The sequence below is a fragment of the Anser cygnoides genome, chromosome 14 (assembly GCF_040182565.1).
Source record: "Anser cygnoides isolate HZ-2024a breed goose chromosome 14, Taihu_goose_T2T_genome, whole genome shotgun sequence".
NCBI classification, from domain to species: domain Eukaryota; kingdom Metazoa; phylum Chordata; class Aves; order Anseriformes; family Anatidae; genus Anser; species Anser cygnoides.
Window position 1 is genome coordinate 2,345,058 of NC_089886.1, and position 19,336 is coordinate 2,364,393.

A 19,336-nucleotide genomic window follows, 5' to 3' on the forward strand; every position below is an offset into this window, starting at 1 on the left:
CTGCCGCTGTCTTCCTGAGAGTTTGCACATGTGGTCTTGTTACCGTAGTGCAATGAGAACGCATCCTGAGGTGCCCCTTAAAACTGAAGCTTTTTGGTTTTGTTTTACTACATTTTAAGCCTTGATCCACAGAATTTAATACGTGGGAATCTCCTTGGGATAGCGTGTTCTGTCCTCAGATGTTGCAGCTTCAAGTCAGTGAGAGATTCTCCTTACATTTCTAGTCTTTACAGGTCGTTTTAAAAGCAATCTAATCCTTTATGACCGAACACTATATGGAGCTGTGTGTTGTTTCTGTATAATTGATTTTAATACACCAGTATTCTGCAGAGTTCTCTCCCCTGTAAAAAGAACTTGGCGTATGCTTTGCCAGGTCGATACAGCCTTTAAGAAATTGTTATGCTTTATCCCATTGTGCTAAAATGGGCATTAAAAGGTGCGCTTCATAACCTAAAGTAATTCCCTTTTCTACAAGGCATAACAGATGCTGAGTGTAGACAGAGCTCAGTGTGCTGAGCGAAATGCCCCTTGCACTGGGTCACTGGCACCTTGCCTTCTGGATGTGCAAAGCCGCCTTCAGAACTGAAGCGCAACGCCAAGGACGTTGCTGCTCTATAAACTGTGTTCTGTTTGCAAATCAAAGGCAGATTGTTCAAGGTTTGTGGTTGCTCTTCTGTGCCTTAGTTTCAAGGGGTTGTGGAGGTAAGAAACCAGATTTTATGCTAGAATTTAAAAAATAGAAAAGCAAGGGGAAAAAAAAAAGTTGTTTGCACATATCTGAGAAATGTTCCTCTGTCTCCCAGTGTGTCAGTAAATGGGAAAGTGTTGAATTTTCATGTTGTGCTTTCCATGCGTTTGTTAACGTAACCTGAAATAGTTAAGAGACTTGAATAATGCCTAGCGCTTGTAACTTCTTGTTTTCTAAACTCATGCAACCCTGGCTTTATTTATTTTTTCTTAATTATGTATTGACAATGACTGGAGCTTCAAACAGGCATTTTTTTTAACAAGAAATTTAGTTTTTGAGGTTTCAGAATTTCTGCCACTCCAGATCCCTTCCACAAGTCACTTATGCCCAGTATTTCCAAATGCTACTGAAATATAACTACCTCACTCTGACTTGCTTTGACCAAAGGCGTTTTTTTATTCTGAACACAAGTATATTATTTTGTTTTTGTTTTACAAGTACAGAGAAAAAGTACTGGTGTGGAACCAAGACGTAATTACACCTCTGCTTTCTATCAAGTGCTGTCTTGCTGTAGTTGATAGAGGAAAGCTGCCATGGACCAGGCTTTTAGGAGTCCGCGGTCAAGCCTCTTAGTGCTTGCTGCAGACTTGCTCCTTCTTCCAAAGAGGAGCTGCCCTCCTGCAGCACGCACTAACAAGCCAGGAACAACAGCATCTCTGTGCTGGGCTTGCATGTGTCCTGGCCTTGCTGCATACCGGTTTTAAAACCAGAGATCAGTTGCCTCTAAAACCAGGTAATTGTCTGCATACACCACTGTTGTTTTAAATACTGATGAGTTTCTGATTCCTGTTGTTTCCAACTGCAGCTGGTCAATCACAAGGCCCGCTCTGATCAGAGGGATGGCCTTCACCTCGTCCATGAGCAACGAGGAGATCTCCCACGACCACATCACAGTAGAGGCAGCAGACAGTGGCCGGGGAAGCTGGACTTCATGCTCAAGTAGCTCGCATGACAACTTCCAGAATATCCCAAACCAGAAGAGCTGGGATCTCCTCAATTCCTACCGCCACACCCAGCTGGACGGACCTATAGCTGAAGTTGATCCCACAAACTGTTACTCAGAGGAGGCTTATTTATATTCCGAAGCCTTTTCCAAAAACAACAGGCAGTCGAAAGCCAGCGTGGAGCTCGATCAGTCTCGGCAGAGCTGGGCCTCCTCGAGCTCTCTGTCGGACACGTATGAGACAAACTATGGGACGATTAAGCGCAGGGGGCTGGAGAACTCTACGTCAGAGCAGACGGAGGTTTTGGACTCTAAACCAGGCACTGACACAACTTACAAAACTGTTACTTCGAGTACAGAAAAAGGCCTGATAGGTAAGCCAAGCCAACGGCTTGTGGAAGCTTCTACATCTGTTTTGCATTTTGATATTAAGTTGTTAAGAAATGACATCAGCAGATCTGGGGGCTGGATTGCATGTTAAATTCAGCTTTACATGTGGTTTTAATCAGAACGCTACTCAGAGAGTGTGTTTTCAAACCACCTTCTCTTGCATTAGGAAAATTGAAATAATAAAACAGCACACTTCCCAGTCACTTTATAGGTCTGCAGGAGAACTGTCCTTGTGAAAATGTCAGGCAGTTCCTCCCTGTAGTAAGACCTTTTATTTTTTTGGGTGTTTTTGGAAGCCCTCGTCACTGTAGACTTTTCTCTGGTAAAGAGCAATGAGCACAGCTCCTTGAAGAGTCCTTACAATACAGACTTTCCATGATCCTAAGAGAGAAGAGTGTGATTGCTGAGTGGTACAAAGCACCTCCACCTCTGGAGCCGGGGCACGTTTCATCCACAGGACTTCTGTCCCCGGAGGCTCAAGGGAAAAGCAGAGTCACTTCCCATCCTTGCTATGTTAAACTGCCATTTATTTGGGTACACAGCTGCAGTTTGGCTTCATACAAAATGAGAAAAACTTACAAAATGTCTTTTCAAAGATGTGCAGTTTCACCAAGCAAGATGTTCTTCCACTGTCCTAGTGAGTTTAGCAGCCAAACTGCCGAAACAGAGGGAACTGGGTTACGAACAAGATAAAACATGGAGTGCAAAGCTCTCTAAACTCTAAGCCAAGAGTGCAGCTGAAATGCAATTTAATTACTGCCTAGATTGCTAGAGGGTTTATGTTATCAAAGGTAATTGTCTGAACAAACATTGCACACAGGGTGGAGGTCTTGGATTGCATTCCTCCTCCTTGCTTTGCAGAAGAAAGGCAGCGTGGTGGAGCCTTGCAGCAGGCTGGCCCTGAGCTTTCTCCTGTGCATGGACTTTGCTCTTGTCGCCTTTCAGAACTGCTCGTGAGCTGTCGAGCTGTCTTAGGGCATGGCATGTTAGCTATTCAGGACATGCTGTCTTTGCTCACAGCTGTTTCTCTTGGTTTTAACTCTGTATATTGCACCGTATAGCTCGTCTCCTTGATGCAGTCATAGCACGCTGGTAAGAAACTCTCAGCCGTGTGCTCCAGTAGAGCATGCATATGCCTACTTAAACAGAGAGCTGATACAGGTGGATATGATTTCTGGTTTGCAAATGCTAATCTGATAGCTATGCATCATCATACAATATGCCAAAGATATTTTTGCTTTATTTCACCATTTGCTTATTCTGTACAGACAGCTTGTTACTAGAGTCTGTAATGACTGCATGCATTCAGAATTTTGTAAACAAAACAAGAATCTTCAGTTCATTTGCTTAATGAGAGCTGGTGTTGGATAGTCCCCCAAAAGAATTGGCACATAACGTTCTTGCCTGAAACCTTTGAAACGGAGCTGGAAAGCCACTGCCCACACACTGCTGCCAGAATGTGGTCTTGGCAGAACAGCCAGCGTGCTGACTGCGTGCACACCTCTACGTTGTGCAGCACCCAGCGTGTCTCGCTGCAACCTTTGCTTTACCAGCAAGAAAGCATGGAATGGTGATGTTTCTTTATAAAGTGAATTATCTGAGAAGGTGATCAGCTGCTTTGAAGGGGGTCCATGATATACTTAGTTTTGCATCTCTAGTAGGTTCTGCTTAAAAGATGAGGAACATGGACCGTAACATTATTGTTCTAATCGCTTAAGTTTAGTTGTAATTATTAAATGATTTTTCTTAGCAGTTCCTAATGTTGTAACAGATTTCCCAAGTAATGATCTAAGCTTCAGCTGATTGCATTCTGCACTCCAGTGTTTCACCTGGTGATACCACACATGGAGAAGGAAATTTTTTTGTATTTCTGGGAGCGTACAGGCAGCAGGAGAATGTTTGAGAGTCTGTTTTGTTTAAAGATGAAAGACTCGAGATTTTTTTTTTTAAAGGAGGGAATATTTTAATGGGAACAGGAGAGGATTAAGGAGTTTGCAGGAAGAGGACCTGCAGCCAGCAATGCAACTCCGTGTGGAGGGGCTTTGTAATCCCCAGGAGCTGTGGGTGGGTGACAGAAACTACGGACACGTAGTGCTGTGGACGTTAAGTGCTATTAGAATGTTTTCTTTTGATAACATTTGTAAAATATTATCATATAGAGCTTTGCAAAAGTGCACATTATTCCAACTTAGGAAACAGATGTAGCTTTCTCCTTTGAAGGAGAATATACCCACCCGTCAGTACTACTTCAAGGCCAAAGAGGGGCTTGCCAGGAGGGCCAGCCACTCCCCATCCCTCCAGGGAGAGCAAAGCCTCCTTCACCTCCCATTTATTTCATAGGGACCCAGTTCAGTGCTAGTTACCTGAAAATGGTTCCTGTAAATCAGTAGTATAAATCTCTGCCTCTACCCGCGTGTATTTGTTAAACCTCATACTACATGAATTCAGTTTTGTTTATTTTACTATAATCCAAGCATGAAGGTAAAAGCCATCAGGTATAAACCAACTCACTCCTGTTACTAACACCCAGAAATCTCACATATCCCCAGCACAAAGTACAGCTTTATTTTCATTCTTTCACTTTGTTGTAAGATAAGAAAATATTACAGTTGATGAAATAATTGAAACCGTAAAGAAAGCGAGCTGATTTAAATGTATCCATAAGAAGAATGCAAATGCACTGAAGTAACAGATTTTTAAATTATCCTACCTTTGAAACTATCCTGTTGCAACACGCACATGGAAAAAGCCCAATTTAACATGCATATGAGCCCCTGAACTGGGGGTGGGTGGGAGGGGAGGTAATTTACTAAGTTAAGTTTTTGTTTGAGAGCCAGTGGGAGCTGAACGAGCGGTGAATGGGGAAGGAAGGTGGAAGATGAATTATGTGGGCTGGACATTACAGTTAAATACTATTGTTGGTAGTCTGTTTGACTGCAAAAGGTGTAACGGAGCCTTTCCAAAGGCTTTTGTTTCCATGACTATTCCTGGTTATTCATCACTTGTAAACAGAGAACATAAATTAAGATATAGGTTAAAATAATTTAAAGTATGTATATGATAAGCCATTATTTACTACTACAAAATTCAAACTAATGAATGCAGACTCTATATACAGTTTGCCTCATAGGAGGAGTTTCACGTGATACTAGTTTTTTTTTCCTATAGCACAGCTGATTTGATAGCTTAATGTCTTATTACACATCCGTGAATACACTGATATTTTATTATAATGAATTTCTCTTAAGCCACTGACCTGGCTTTTGGTCGAAGTCAACCTGCAGTCCTCACTGCCAGCTATTAGCACGCTGTGCAAAATAACTTTGGGCTAGTTGCCTTAATTTCATATGTTTCAGTTTCCCGGCCTGTAAAAGGGTTAGAGCAGACTGTAGTATTGCCGGGCTGGCTCTCCCTTCACACCTTAAAGCTCTTCAGCACCCTGTGGAGGAGCGGTGCCGCGGGAGCAGGGAGCACGAGGAGCGCGGTAACTGCAGGCTGCGTGCAGAGGTGGTTACAGCCCTGCTCTGCTCCGCTGGCGTCCTGCCTGAGGAGCTCCCTGGCTCTGTTCTGACTTCTCTCGAAATAAGTACAAAGCGTAAATGAAAGCATAAATATCTGCTGCTGTCGTTATAACTAGTGTTTCTGCATTTGCGTTTTGTTATCAGTTTCTGTTTTGCCATTGTAACATTTCATGATTTTTTAATGTTTTGTTTGCTTTGTTTTCTCCTTTAACATTTCCATTGCTTATTTCTCGTGCCAGTGTACTGTGTCACCTCACCTAAGAAGGACGATAGGTATAGGGAGCCTCCGCCCACCCCTCCGGGATATATGGGGATTTCTTTAGCGGACATAAAGGAAGGATCGCCCCACCACCCACACCTAAAACCTCCCGACTATAGTGTGGCAGTGCAGAGGTCAAAGATGCTGCCCAGTGACCTCTCTAGACTTTCATCAGCATCTCTCAGTAGCGAAGCGGTGGCCTGTATTTCATCGAAGATGCCTCAGTGGCATAGTCGGCAGCCGTCCAACCCTAAACTAGCAGATATGACTGACGCAGATAGTGAAGAGGATGGTAGGTGAAACCTGGCTCGGTAGATGTTAAGTGAAGCGCCGTGTAAATCTGGTCTGTGTGTACCTCACGATGATGTTCTGGGCTTTCTCTTAGCTGTTCTTTGAGACTGAATCTTTATTGATCTCTGAATATACAAATATGTTTGTATGTGTGTATATACACGCACGCATGTATGCGGTGGGTATATATATATCTGTGTGTATATACACACATTTAAAAAAAAATCTTCCATTTAGAAAAAACATCTTGACACCAAAACACCAAACACTTAATTGATATATATGAGACCTCCCAAATCCAAATGAGATGCTTAAGAACATGTAGATGCTCTTTTTGCTTTAAAATGTGCTTCCTTTTAGTGGTGGTGATGACTTTAAGGGACACTGTCAGGCTATAAATTGCATGCAGGCAAGCTCCAACCTGCCTAGGTTAAATAATTGATGTCCCACTGCTTTAGGATGGCACTGGGATGGTGACCCAAATCGATTCTTTGCAATTCAGATTTGATTGTGCTCTGTACGATTCTCAACTTGTCTCACCTTTGTATTCTAACATGCTGGCACTTAGCTGCATTAATCCTCAACAGCAATTTCTGGAGAATGAGTTTAAAATCATTGAAGAAAATAGCAGTAAATTTTTTTTTCTGAAAAGTGTATTTAATAAACCCTGACTATAGCCCACCTTGGCCTGCCAGTGTCTCTTCTGGTTGAAGTCTCCCCGATCTTGTTTGAAGCAAGAGCTGATGCTGCCAAGCACAGCGTATATCTTGTGATCTAAATGCAAGAGATTTTTAAGACTGCTCTTGTCAAAACCAACTTGAAGTGAGAGGAAGTACCACCTAATTGTTTATCTGCTGATTTACTTTTAATACTTACTGATGTGATCTCTCTGCACCCTTTCTAATGAACTAATTTTTTATTAGGATGTTGCGGTCATTTCTTTCAACCTGTCTGACTCAAAATGAACATGGAATCTAGATTAAAACAATTTCTGATGCCAAATAGTCCTATCTTGGCCCTTCATAGCATGTAAACAATGTTTAACATATATATTATTACTGCAATTCATATTTAGGGTAAAACTTTTTAAATTGCCCACCATCAATTCGGTCGTGATATTAAACGTTTTTGATGTAAAAATGAGGAAGTAATTGCTTCAAACATTGTAATCCAACCTTTTCTAAACTAAATTTAACCATGCACTTTCAGATGCGCTTCTCTTACTGTTTTTAAAGTGTCTGGTTAATTTTACTTGGAAAGCCTTTACAGTGATCACTGCATGTTGGGAAATAATGTACTGGCTTTTCTCCCAAGTCAGTAGCTTTGGGGACATTGGGGGTTGCATGCTAATAGTTTTTGGAGCATATGGGATTTTCTGTTTTGTAATACATATTTATTATATGACTAATACCTCAGACTGCTTGAGGATTTGTTAAATGGCGATACTTAGTGTGTTGTGGTCACTTGTTAAGACAGCAAAAGCATCGCGGTGAAGCAGTGAAGTCTTAACAGAACCGCTCCAGTCAGATAATGGGTACTGTTCTGTTCTGTCTGCATCCAAGGCAGGGGACCGATGGAATAATTTGCTGTTTCTTCTTGTTTTGCAGAAGATGAACAAGTATCAGCAGTCTAACCATCGGGCTATCTATGTAAACCACTTCAGAACACGAGGGACGTGGGAAGAAGGACCACGTGAATCTGTTAGCGAACGCTAACGCCTTGCTGCTGCTAACCTCAGTCATTGTGTTTGCCTCTGTCACGGACAAGATCAAACTGGTCGGGTCATAGATCTCTACCTTCCTTCAGTCTACCACAGCCTACAAAACTATTTCTGCCTGTGAAAACAGCAAACCATTTTCAAGGAGCGTGCTGACTACCTGGGTACTGACGTTGGTATCCTGAGATGGACAAGGCTTCGTGCGCTGGGGAGGACTGGTTGTCACGGCCACTTGAAAATTGGAAGCATTCTTCTGTATGATACCATATAATCCTTGGTAGTTTTCCATTGTCATTATTTTCTACGTGACCATTATATAAATCGGAGAGTGTTATTTTATGAACTTTAAAAAAAAAAATCAAAGTGTCAGCAAAATGGAAGGACATTACTGCAGTATCTGAAAATAATTTATTAATTTAAATTTTTTTGATGGGAATTTCCTTCGTGTTGGGAGTGCTCTGGTTGGCTAATATGGAGATTAAATCAATGTGATAGTAAATTAGTTAAGTGTAAACCATTGAGCTCTCAAAATAAACACAAAACTAGAGGTCTACCAAACGGGACATTATCAGGTGCAGAAATACGTAGGTTTTAGAATGGCTTGGGGTATGTACGAATTGTAAATATAGCTAAAAGCCTTGCAAAGTGTGTGCGTCAGCCATGGAAGCACTGCCATCTGCTGGTCCTGCCTGCAACGAACACAACAAAACCCCTCAGCCCTTCAAGTATTTGGAGGAAATTTTTAGCTGCCCGCCAACTAAGGAAATAGTTGGCATTCCCCTCCCTTATTTAAATAATCTTTTTGAAATGTGGAAGCTTTAGCTCACAGTGAGCTATTAGGTGAGTTTGAAGCTTTTCCAAAAGAGCTTTAACCAGGTTTTGCCCTGCAGAGTTCAGCATACAAAGTGTGCTGCTGTAATCCAAAACTGAATTGTTTGTTGTGGGTTTTCAGATCATCCCACGTGTTCTGGCCTTTTACCAGAGTTGCAGAGGATTTAGGTGCAAAGGTTATCCTCCTCCTCCCCCCCCCCAGTCACATTAAAATTTCTGAAACTGAACCTTAAATGACTTAGTGCTTAGATGTGAGTATAATGCCTTTTATGATGGGTTGTGTTCATCTGGAGTATAGAGATGATCTCAAAACATATTGTTTAAAAACTTAGGTAAAAATCTTGGTGGCACTGATGTTGATGAAATTTGACTTACATACCGCCAGTATTAACGCGCAGTCCTCTAGTTTGACTATGGTCGAGTAAATTGCATCTTTGATTTTGCTCAGCCAACCAGAGTGCACAGGGGTAAAACTGGAAATACCTGCATTTTCTTTCTTTCTTCAAGCACATGATGCCCCATTCTAGTGTTAAATTGGACATGAATGTGTGAATAATATATATTTAAACATTTAATTGTAAATCTTTGTTGTGATGTTTACAGCCTAAGCTAGAAAGAAGATGTTTGTCATTTTTACAGTGCCTCAAAAATTATTTCTATATCCATAGTTGTGAAGAGCTTTAAGATTTTTTTTGTGTGTGTGCAGGGGGGTGCAAGGTGAATGCAACATTTTCAGAAAACGACACAAGTACCAAAAACAACCCAAAGCCTTTGATGTGCTTTCCCCATAGCAACTTGGGACTGATACTACCAGGTGAATGTGCATGACCACGCCTGCGTCTGCGCCCGTAACTGTGCCAGACGGAATATTGCCGCGGGGCTGGAGGTGCCCCCCCGTGGCTTGTTCTTCTGGAGACGTCGGTCGGTCAGGAGCAGCAGCGCTGAGGAAGGGATGCCTAACTCACAGCTAAGTGGTTGGCTGTGTTAACTTTTGGCACAAGCATCTGAGGAGCAAGTCGTTGGAAAACGATATTAAGAATTAGTTGAGGCGTATCATAATAAAATGCATTTTGCTTTTTCGAGGCCTTAATGAATATGATGAACCTGCACAGGCCTTAATGAGTAAGAATTAATGTAAGTGTCAAAGCAATGCAGGGCAGAGTGATTATTTTCAGCACATATAACGTTGATAATATAACTGTTAAATTGATATTTTGTGGGATATAAATCCAAGTCCTAGCAATCCCACTGCAAGCTGTAGTTGCTTGTTAACTTCTCCGTGGAGTGCGCAATATGCTTCGTGTTTCATCCGAAATCACGCGTTGTGTGCCAGGTGAACTAACTCATGCGGTTTCCATGACCTCGGATGTTGAGCTGCCGTTTATTTCAGCCTGTTGAACAAAAGTTCAGGGGATAAAGGGCTGTGGTCCAAGCGGCTTCCCTTTCCCCGGAGAGCCTGGCAGTGCTCTCTGCGACGCTGCGGGGAGCTCCTGGTCCTTGGTGGGAGTGGGGCTGGGGCCGCCTCCGGCAGCCAGCGAGAGCAGGTGAATAAATCACCCCTTGAACCTTGGTGTTTGCACATCAACAGCCTCAGTCTGTTCTGCAGGACTTTTCAGGACACTGAGAAGTTCTTAAAGTGAGCGAAATTCTTGCTAATCATATTTTCCTAATATCCAATACAGCTAGTGTAAATAAGTCATGCATAAACTATTGACAAATGAGCTCCTACTTCTGCTTCTCCTGACTTGCACAGTGTGGCTTGCTTCTGCTTGTCCTTGCTGTGATTTTTTTTGTTTGTTTGTTTTAAAATCAACCGATCACATTGATCGGGGCCGATAGCCAAATGTAGTGTGTCTGGTATGGATTTGAAGAGACATTATCCCTTTTTTTTTTTTTTTTGGTAACTAAATTGGAAGTAAGACCGTGGTCAGGACCTGTTGTACACTGCTTTATTCAAGTGATGTCTTCTGGGTCGCAGACTCCTGGCTTAGTGCCTCTGCCAGCTTCCTTTAATCCCTGCTCTGACTTCTGATGATCAGCTGAAATGCCGACTGTCACGTTCTTCCACTCCCAGACCTCCGTTTGCTTGCTTTTCTACTGTTTGTTTGCTTGTGGCTTGTGGGTGAAAGACTTACTTCGGCCATTTGTGATTTAAACATACAGTATTTCATTGTGCTGTATAAATCTTAATCTTCCAAGCAAATCACGAAAAGAGCAAAGCAATTTTGAAAACTTTAATTGGCCTCTCCAGTTGCAGAAAGGGGAAATGAAGATAACTGAGCCCCTGAGTGCTGCTGACGTCCCCCACAGATACAAAGCGTGAGATGGAGATGCGCAGGTATTTATTTGCAGTGCACATCTCTGCAGCTTGCACATTTGGGACAGGATGGGCTCAGGGCTGGCTGCGTGCTGCTTCCCAGCTCGTCTGGCTCGTCGGTGGCCACGGGATTTGCAGCCCAGAGGTGAGCAGTGCCGCGCTGGGAGGCGGTGGGATGTGAGGCCCCGGTGGATCCCCACTGCCCGGGGTGTCCCCAAGGGGGTCCCTTGCCCCGAGGGCTGAGCCTCTCATCTCCCAAGTCACTTGATTGCAGGTAACAGTGGAAACGTGAAACTGGCATTTAAGTTTTTATAAAAACATCAGATTTTTTTTTTTAAAGAATAAGCTTCCCACTGCCTGTGCAAAAACAGAAGAAAAAAGGGATACTCTCTCTTTAGAAAAGCTTTACACATTATATTTTAGGATGCTTGTATAGAGGGCAATCTACCTTGAATTCCCAATCCCGCCTTTGCTTATGTTGTGCTTTTTATTGTTTTATCTTTATTTTTGATATACCTGGAATGCAGTTTAGCTTGGTATTAATTAAATTCTAAATATGTGAGCATATTGGCAAAACTGCACAGATGTAATGATATTCCAATAGCAATTGTACTGCACAAGTCAGTGATTGTAAAGTATTCTGTAACAAGCAATGTTTGTCTCCTATTTTTTGATACCTCTTACACTTATGTCTTTTAGAAAGACAGTGCCTCTGTATGCTTTTTGTATTTTTACTGAGTGATTGTAAATATTTGTTATATTTTTGGTTAAGAGAATGTTTAAAAGTACTGTTTATTATCCAATCTATTAATATGTTGGAATCAATAAACAATCTACATACATTAATAGTTTCCAGCAGGTCTTTTTTGGCAGCTGGCGATGCGGAGCCGTGGAGCACCTGGGGAGCATCGCTTGCCCCCAGGCTCGCCGAGGAGCAGCCACCACGGGATTTTGTCCTCCAGGGAGTGCTGGCCCCCAGGTTTTGGCTCTGCCTCCCCCCTCTCAAATTGTACATGGGGGCAGTGGCTGGAAGCGCACCCCGTGTACGTGGGGGTGCACCCTGCAGTGCCAGCGTCCCCTCCTGTCCCATGGGAGCACAGGTGGGATGCCACAGTGGGGACATTTTGGGGACACTGGGGTGAGAGGTTCTGCTCACAGGGCCAGGCCTTACGTCCCCCCCTTTTCCCCAGAGGAGCTGCTGCTGCCCCATCAAGCCCCAAATGCTAGGTGCAGCACAAAGCCTGCTGCAGAACCCCCATGGGGCTGCAGAGCTCACCTTGCAAACAGTTTAATGAGTAGAATAAAATGGTGTGGGCAGTGAAGGGGGGTTGGAAGCACAGAGATGAAAATACTTTTTTTTTCTTTTTTTTTTTTCCTCCCTCCCCGAGCTGCTGGGGGTGCCCAGCCCAGCTCCCTCTGCAGGGGCTGGGTTTCCTCCCCACTTGCCCCATGAGCCTTCACCCTGTAACTCCCATCCCATCCCATCCCACTGTGCTCCTGTAATGCCCATCCCATCCCATCGCTCTGTCCTCCTGTAACTCCCATCCCATCCTATTCCCTCTGTCCTCCAGCCGTGGGCGCAGCCTGGCTCGAAGCTCTCTTCCCGCAGGGCGGTGCAGCAGGAACATGAGCAAGCTCTTAGGGAAATCTGCAAAGGCAGCAGGTAGCACTCAGGTTTTATTGGAAAGCCTAATGCCATTACGGCCACGGTGAATGAGCAATTCATTTTGTAAAATCAAATTAAGAAGCAGCAGTTTCATTAGTGAGCGCTCTTGTTTAATGAGTTATTTTGATTTCGCATTTTTCTTCTTTCTTTTAGTAGCTCTGAAAGAAAAAAGCAAGCCGCGGTCTTGTTGCCAGTTTGTCTAGAATCGCTTTGACCAGGTACGGCTGCAGAAGCAGAGGTGGGGCAGCAAATGGGATCCCGACCTGGGGCCTGATCCCTCTCCTGCCTCCTTCCAAGCCCAACGCACAGCACGTGCTGCGCTGCGTCTCTCACCCCGTCCTCACTGTTCCCTTTCCAGACCTTTGTATTAGAGCTGCCCGATCCCAAGCACCTGCTGGAGCGGCGTGTAGCTTCTTGCCTTGATGGAGCTTCGCCTTTCATCTGCTCCAGGTCTCCAGATCACCTGAAATAACGGCCACTGCCTCAAACAGCTGCTGAGTGAAACTCGAGTTGCATTCCCAGTGTCTTCAGCTAATGTATTTTCTAGTTTTCTGCTGGAGCGCAAGGATCAGTCCAATTTTACTGGGAAGAATTAGTAGCTGCTTGTTACTTTGCAATAATGTCATGTATCATGTGCTTAAGGAAAAGCCAAGAATTGTCCCTCCAAAGTCGATATGAAAAGAGATTAATCCCCGCTCATAGCACAAACGACTGCTCATTTAGCAGATGCTGCCTCCACGCAAACTGTTTTCTGTTTGCATAAAGGAGGAAATTCCAATAATGAAGGGAACATGGCTGGGGTAGGCCGGGCCAGTCTTGGTCAGAGGTTTTCAGCTCTTTACCATTTATTAAGGGAGCGAAATGTGCCAGAGCGGCAGTGTCTGAGCACAAGGAGTGCTACAACAAGTCTCTGCCCCACACTCTTCCTCAGCTTCTAATTCCCATGATTTTGAGGCTGGGGAAAAAATATTTCAGCCGACCTCGATTCAGGAGGAGCAGTTAGAGCCCACGATGTCATGACATCAGCTCTTGTGGTTTGTCCCAGAATTCACGGTATTTTTAACTTTCCTGGAGGTACACGATGACATGATCCTGTTTCTTTTTCCTTTTTTTTTTTTTTTTTGGTTGTTGTAGCTGAGCTGACACTGTTGGTGGTGCAGGAGGAAACAAGTTGTTTGCAAGAGACGAATGTTAAGCAGGTCCCACATCTCCGGTCGTTCCTCTGTATTCATCAGAGGAGGAGAGTAATTACCAGTATGCCAATTCTGTAAGTCGATCTTGGCTTGGGAGAGATGAAGAAAAATGGTAATAACTGAATTTCAACTGTAGATCTAGTTGCATTTAACACTTATGAGCAGCCATAAAAATGAAGGTTGTAATTGTATGTGCAATTTCAAACCTCACAACGTAATTTTATATACTCAAACATCTGTTTTAGGATCATAGCTGACAGTGTCAGATAATTGGCTTTTTTTTAGACCTATCAGTTAGGCACCATCAAGTTTATTATAAATTCAAACTCATCTATTAGTAAACACGACCCGTGTTAAACAAAGCCACAGGGCAACTGTCCTGGGGATGGTAGGTGCGTGAGATTTTAGGAGCAGCCAACATCTGCCTTGCGGCAGGGACGATGCCCATACCCAACAAAAGTCATTTGTCCAAGGCAGGCGCCAGTGTTGTCCCTGTCCTCTGGGAATTGCAGCTAATGGTTGTGGGGAAAGCCTGTGAAACAGGGAAAAAATGGTTTGGGAGACTCCGTGACCTGCTGGCTCGGGACTGTGAGCACACTTCATCTCGGTGCCTTGTGTTTTGGGATGGGCACAGCACTGATGTCAGGGCGGATAAACAGCCAGCCCTTCCTTGTCTGAAGGATTTGCAGGCTGAGGACACGGGCTGGTACAACATAAAGCTGTCACGTGCTGTCTGAAAGCGTGACTGCGGGGATGAATTTAGTTGTGAATGTCCTGGGTTTTCCTGTATGAACTTATCTGTTAGCCTCTTTGGTGCCCAGCTATAGGGGAGCAGGCTGGAAACCTGCACCTCCCTTCATTGCTCTCTCTCTTTTTATTTTCTGTACTAATAAAAAGCTACCGGAGAGGAAGGTCTTGTGCAGAGGGGAGATTTGGGGAGAAGATAATGCCCTCCCCCTGGGGGTGCTGGCTGTGCACGAGTGCCTGGATGTGCTGCAGGACCCCCAGGCATGGGGGGTGCCAGAAGCCCTCCATGGGGAGTGCTCCCTGCAAGGGCTCTCCCCGCTTGCTCCTTCCCCTGGCATTGCTCAGCACCTTGCCAAGCAGCTGTGCTGCTTGCAAGGCACCTCGGCCATTTGCCTTTGCCATCTGCAGAGGGAAGTAATTAGATTTAATAGAAGTCACCCTCGATTTTACAGCAGTGGTAATTAAATGTAATTGGAGATGTGACTTCTAAACAAGGCCGTATGTTTCTCCAACAATACGTTTGACATCAGAAAGAGCAAACAAGTAAGCAAGGACATGCAGAAGTAGGGTGCGGAGTGGAGGCATTGTTTTATCCTCTCTCTGTTGGGTTTGCTCAGCCATTTCATCGCGCGCTTGTGCCCGAGCTTGATTCAATACTGCTGGCCAGTAATGGGAAACCTGCTGGTGCTGGAGCACCTTCTGTACCATTAGCAAAGCAATGCTTTTAAAAATAATAACAGTGACAGAAAGTAAGAAATTTCTTGGCTTTCTGCTGCCCTTTTGCTGCACGGGGCTGTTGCAGTGCCACTGCCCGGGGGGCAGGAGGAGGCAGCGGCTTCATCACCGCCACAGAGCGACGTCGCCGTGGGGCCTCTGCTGCTCCAAGAGCCCTCAGTGACTGAAGCACGTACTGAAAGTAACTGTCAGCCAATTATACATTCTAAAACTAAAAAGCTGGTCTTTTGTGGCAGTACAGCCTTCAGAAGCAGAGAAACCTGGTCAATTAGAAGTCAGCCAAGGGGAGTGATTAAACGCGGCCCTGCTGCTCGTTCTGCGGCTGCCTCTGCTCCCCATGTCCCCCTGCCCTGTGACGGGGCCTGCCGCTCCCCCGGGCCTTGCCGAGCCACCTCTGGGCCTGTGCAGGGACATCACATTTCGTCACCGAGCAAACGATGTGTGGCCAGCCAGAACCCCTCGGATCGATAATCCCCTGACAGGCAGCCTTTGGAAATAGCGTGAAGCCCGACACAGTTGTTCCGCTTATTGCAAAGGATCGAAGGAACACCGGGGTGTGGATCGCTGGGCTCTGGCAGCGTGTCGGCGCTGGGTGGATGTTAAGTGCTGCGGGTGAATGGAGCCGCTTCTTCCCCACTGTGGCCTGGCAAAGATTTCTGTGCGTGGCCACTGATGGGCAAGGGGAAGCGCTGAGGGGCCCGGCTGCGCCATGGCCCTGTCCCTGTCCCTGTCCCCATCCTGTCCCCCTCCAGCAAGGCCTCGTGCAGAGGCTTTCCTTGTGGGCTCAGCATGCCTTTCTCCTGCAGGATTGCAACAGATGCGAAGCGATTTTTAACAAAATTGGGGGGATTCTAATATTCACCTTTTTTTTTTTTTTTTTTGTCAGCTAACATCTTTTTGAAGAAAAGCAGCCTCTTCTGGCTGTGGAGCCTTGCTCCACATATGTCTCAAGTGAAGCAGCAGCGCATAAGGTACAAATATACCTTATATGCCAAGGGTGCACTAAATACGCCAAGATTTTCCTGATTGAGCTCAGCTTTAGCAGGGGGAGGGAGGGGCGGCCGAGTTGTACCGGTTTCTGGTGAGCCCGTAACGTGCTTAGCGAAGTTGTCAAGGGGAATTAGCGCCGTTCAACATCATTCAACCGTCCTTAAATCCTGGTTCTGGTTCTCACAAAAATCAAGCACTTCAGCGACAAAATAAAATCCGCTTTGACACACTTCATGGTTTTAGGTCGTGTCCATCCCCCTCCTTCCCATTTGATTTTGTTGTCTCAATTTCAGACATCAGCCAGGGAGGATGATGGCAATGAACGGCACAGCAAAATGAGAGAGCCCTTCCCAGCTTGTTATGTGCTATGTTTTGTGAGGATTTTGGAACCGGGAGCGCTAATCCCAAACTGACACCGCTTTGGTGTTAAAACTGGTCAGCCTCCTGGGAGGCCAAACTTGGAGTAAATGCGAACAAAATTTCAAGCTGCTCATCTGAACTCGCTGTGTTGTCTCGGCTCCACATGCTTTGCAGGGGTGCCTGCACCTCTATCCTCATGGTGTCCGTGTTGCACCAGCGGGGCTGGGAGGCCTGGATGTTGTGGTGACATGGGAGAGGTGGCTTCTGCTGCTGCCAGCAGCCTTCCCACCCCAGGCCCTGATGGCAGCCCTGGTGTTCCAGCACCCGAGCACCGCTTCACATGGCCGGTCAGCCGGGCTCAGATGCCGGGGGATATTTCCCAGCACAACAAATAACTCAGCTTTCTCCATAGTGCTTGAGTGAATGTAGGCTCCCAAATCGAGGTGCCAGTACTTCTGGGACGTTTCCAAAAAGCACTTGGCCCTGGCCTCTGCCTATCTTTGATTTCAGTGGGAGGACGGCAGTTTCTGCATCCCCATCACCGCTTATCTGCATCCTAAGGCGCTTTAGCACCTGTGGTCTGCAAGACCAGTCACGCCTGAGGATGGGAATTACGGTTCCTGAAGCCACTTGGACATGTGGCACCAAGAGGCTGCAAGGAACCGGGGCTGGGCTGAGTGACCCCACTGCTCGTTCCCTGCTGCTGATGCCAGTGGTCGCATGGGGGAAAGCTGTACATATGGGATTGGAATGTGGCGGAGGACCTTGGCATCTATTAAGGGTTTCTTTTCTATTCTTAGAGAATTAAGCCCTTGCAATCCTTTTACATTGCAACATCTTCTGTGAGCTGCAGGGAATTTGCTTGCCGTATGGACAGGATCCGCACTAAGCTCCTTTTCCACGTCGGCTGATGTTTGCTGTGCATCAGAGCAATATTTGATCCCTATCTGGTTTTCTTTTCATCCCCCAGAAGACACACCTCCCACTCTCATGTTTATGAAATTCAAATGAGCAGAGAGTCAAACAGAAAGATCCTGTGGCATGAAGTTTGTGTAGAGCTTACGGGGGAGTTGTTTACCATTCTATTCCAGCTGCTGCATTTAATTCAAGGGAGCTTGTTGCTGAAAGCTGCCACTTCTAAAGGCTACTTAAGATCTTGGACATGTTCTATCCAAAGAACAAATAAACAGTGGAATATTTGAAATGGTTAAATTATTGATGTAGCTTGTTTTTCCTCTCTCTTTTTGCATTTTATTTTTTTTCTGGTTTCTGTTCTTTTAAAAGCTACCAGCGTTTCTGAAGCTTCACATTGTTGTCTCTGGGAAGCAAATGCCTAGGGAGGAATTTTAATATTGCTTTTTCTAATTGCTAGGAAGTGAAGGTTAAGCAAGATAATCAGGCGCTGGGTATTGCTGGCAGATGCCACTCATTACAGACACAGAAGTCTGGTATCAGTTGTGATACGGTTTAGTGTTGCAGCAGTAGTAAAACCGGCACAATGTCATTAGAGTCTTTATAGGACAAACATTTCAGAAGCTGGCTCTATATACCCGTGATGTCTGTGCAAACATTCTTGCTCGCTTTTAAAGCTTGAATAAAATCCTAGATGATTGCTAAGCTAGTCGTAATGTCTCCAAGGTCAGAGGAAACTTCCCATATGAGCTTATCTGTGTAAAAGGAAAAAGAAAACTCTCTACCAAACTAACCCTGGTGCCTAAAGAAGCAGCATAATAAAAACCTCTGTAAAGAGGGAAGATTCAGATAGTTAAATTGTGAAGGACCATGATTTTTCCTCCATGGGACAGGAACTGCTAAACGCAGCTCTACAAAGCTCAGCGGTTGAAACGACACTGGTAAATGTCTGTTGACTTCTTCCCTTGTTTTGGCTTTAAGCTATATCTATGCACGATACAATACATATTTATTTGGGGTGCTCTTGTGGCTTTTTAATAGATTTCATCTGCCTTTGGACAGAGATTTTCCTTTGGTGATGACTCTTCATCACCACTGTTAGCAGCCTGTGCTGACAGATCGAGATGTGGCTTTGTCCTGCTCTTGTAGCTGGAGGGGATTTTTGTAGCTCTGTAGGGCTTTTTCGTTCGTTGGGATGCTTTGCCAATGTGCTGTGCACCTGTACAATGTCAAATACATATTGCCCACAGCAGCATTTAATAGACTTCCTGATGTCAATGTGAAGTCAATAACTCAAGATCTTAATTGCAGGACATGTCTGGATGCTGGCTCACCTACGATTTTTTCTGTGTCAAATAACTCCTAATCTTTTGAACAAAACTGGATTATTTTTTTTTCTCTATGACCCTAGTAAACAAAAATAACATCGTGAACTGCAGTGCTGTAGAATAATGTTCATTGGTCTGGAGAAAGTGCTCTGAGGTGTGTCCTTTTCTCAGTGAGATAAACATTTACCAAATTCTTCGAATAAGTCAGATTTATAGCATAAAAAGGAAAGTATTTGAACATTTCCATTTGTGCGACCAGAAAGGAAAAGGTGACATATATGCAGAAATATTGGTTAAAAGCTACAGTCACTCTTATGCAATGAAAGCGTAATATCTTGATCCTGTGCTGCTCTTTGGGAGTTTCACCTCTTCATGCTGTTGATTATTG

General features: G+C 44.7%; 1 protein-coding gene across 8 annotated transcripts in view; it reads left to right on the forward strand.

Annotated features, from left to right (window-relative positions):
• Positions 1 to 8,232, forward strand: part of RAPGEF6 (Rap guanine nucleotide exchange factor 6) — a 120,654-nt gene extending 112,422 nt beyond the window's left edge. For 6 of the 8 annotated variants that reach the window (XM_066977030.1, XM_066977029.1, XM_066977031.1 and 3 more), the window contains 3 exons: positions 1,554 to 2,065; positions 5,842 to 6,153; positions 7,760 to 8,232. In XM_066977030.1, coding sequence (XP_066833131.1) covers positions 1,554 to 2,065; positions 5,842 to 6,153; positions 7,760 to 7,785 — 850 coding nt within the window. In that variant the 3' untranslated portion in view covers positions 7,786 to 8,232. The remainder of the gene's footprint in view (positions 1 to 1,553; positions 2,066 to 5,841; positions 6,154 to 7,759) is intronic. The other 2 variants (XM_066977033.1, XM_066977035.1) reach the window with 1 other exon arrangement.
• Positions 8,233 to 19,336: the final 11,104 nt, after the last annotated feature.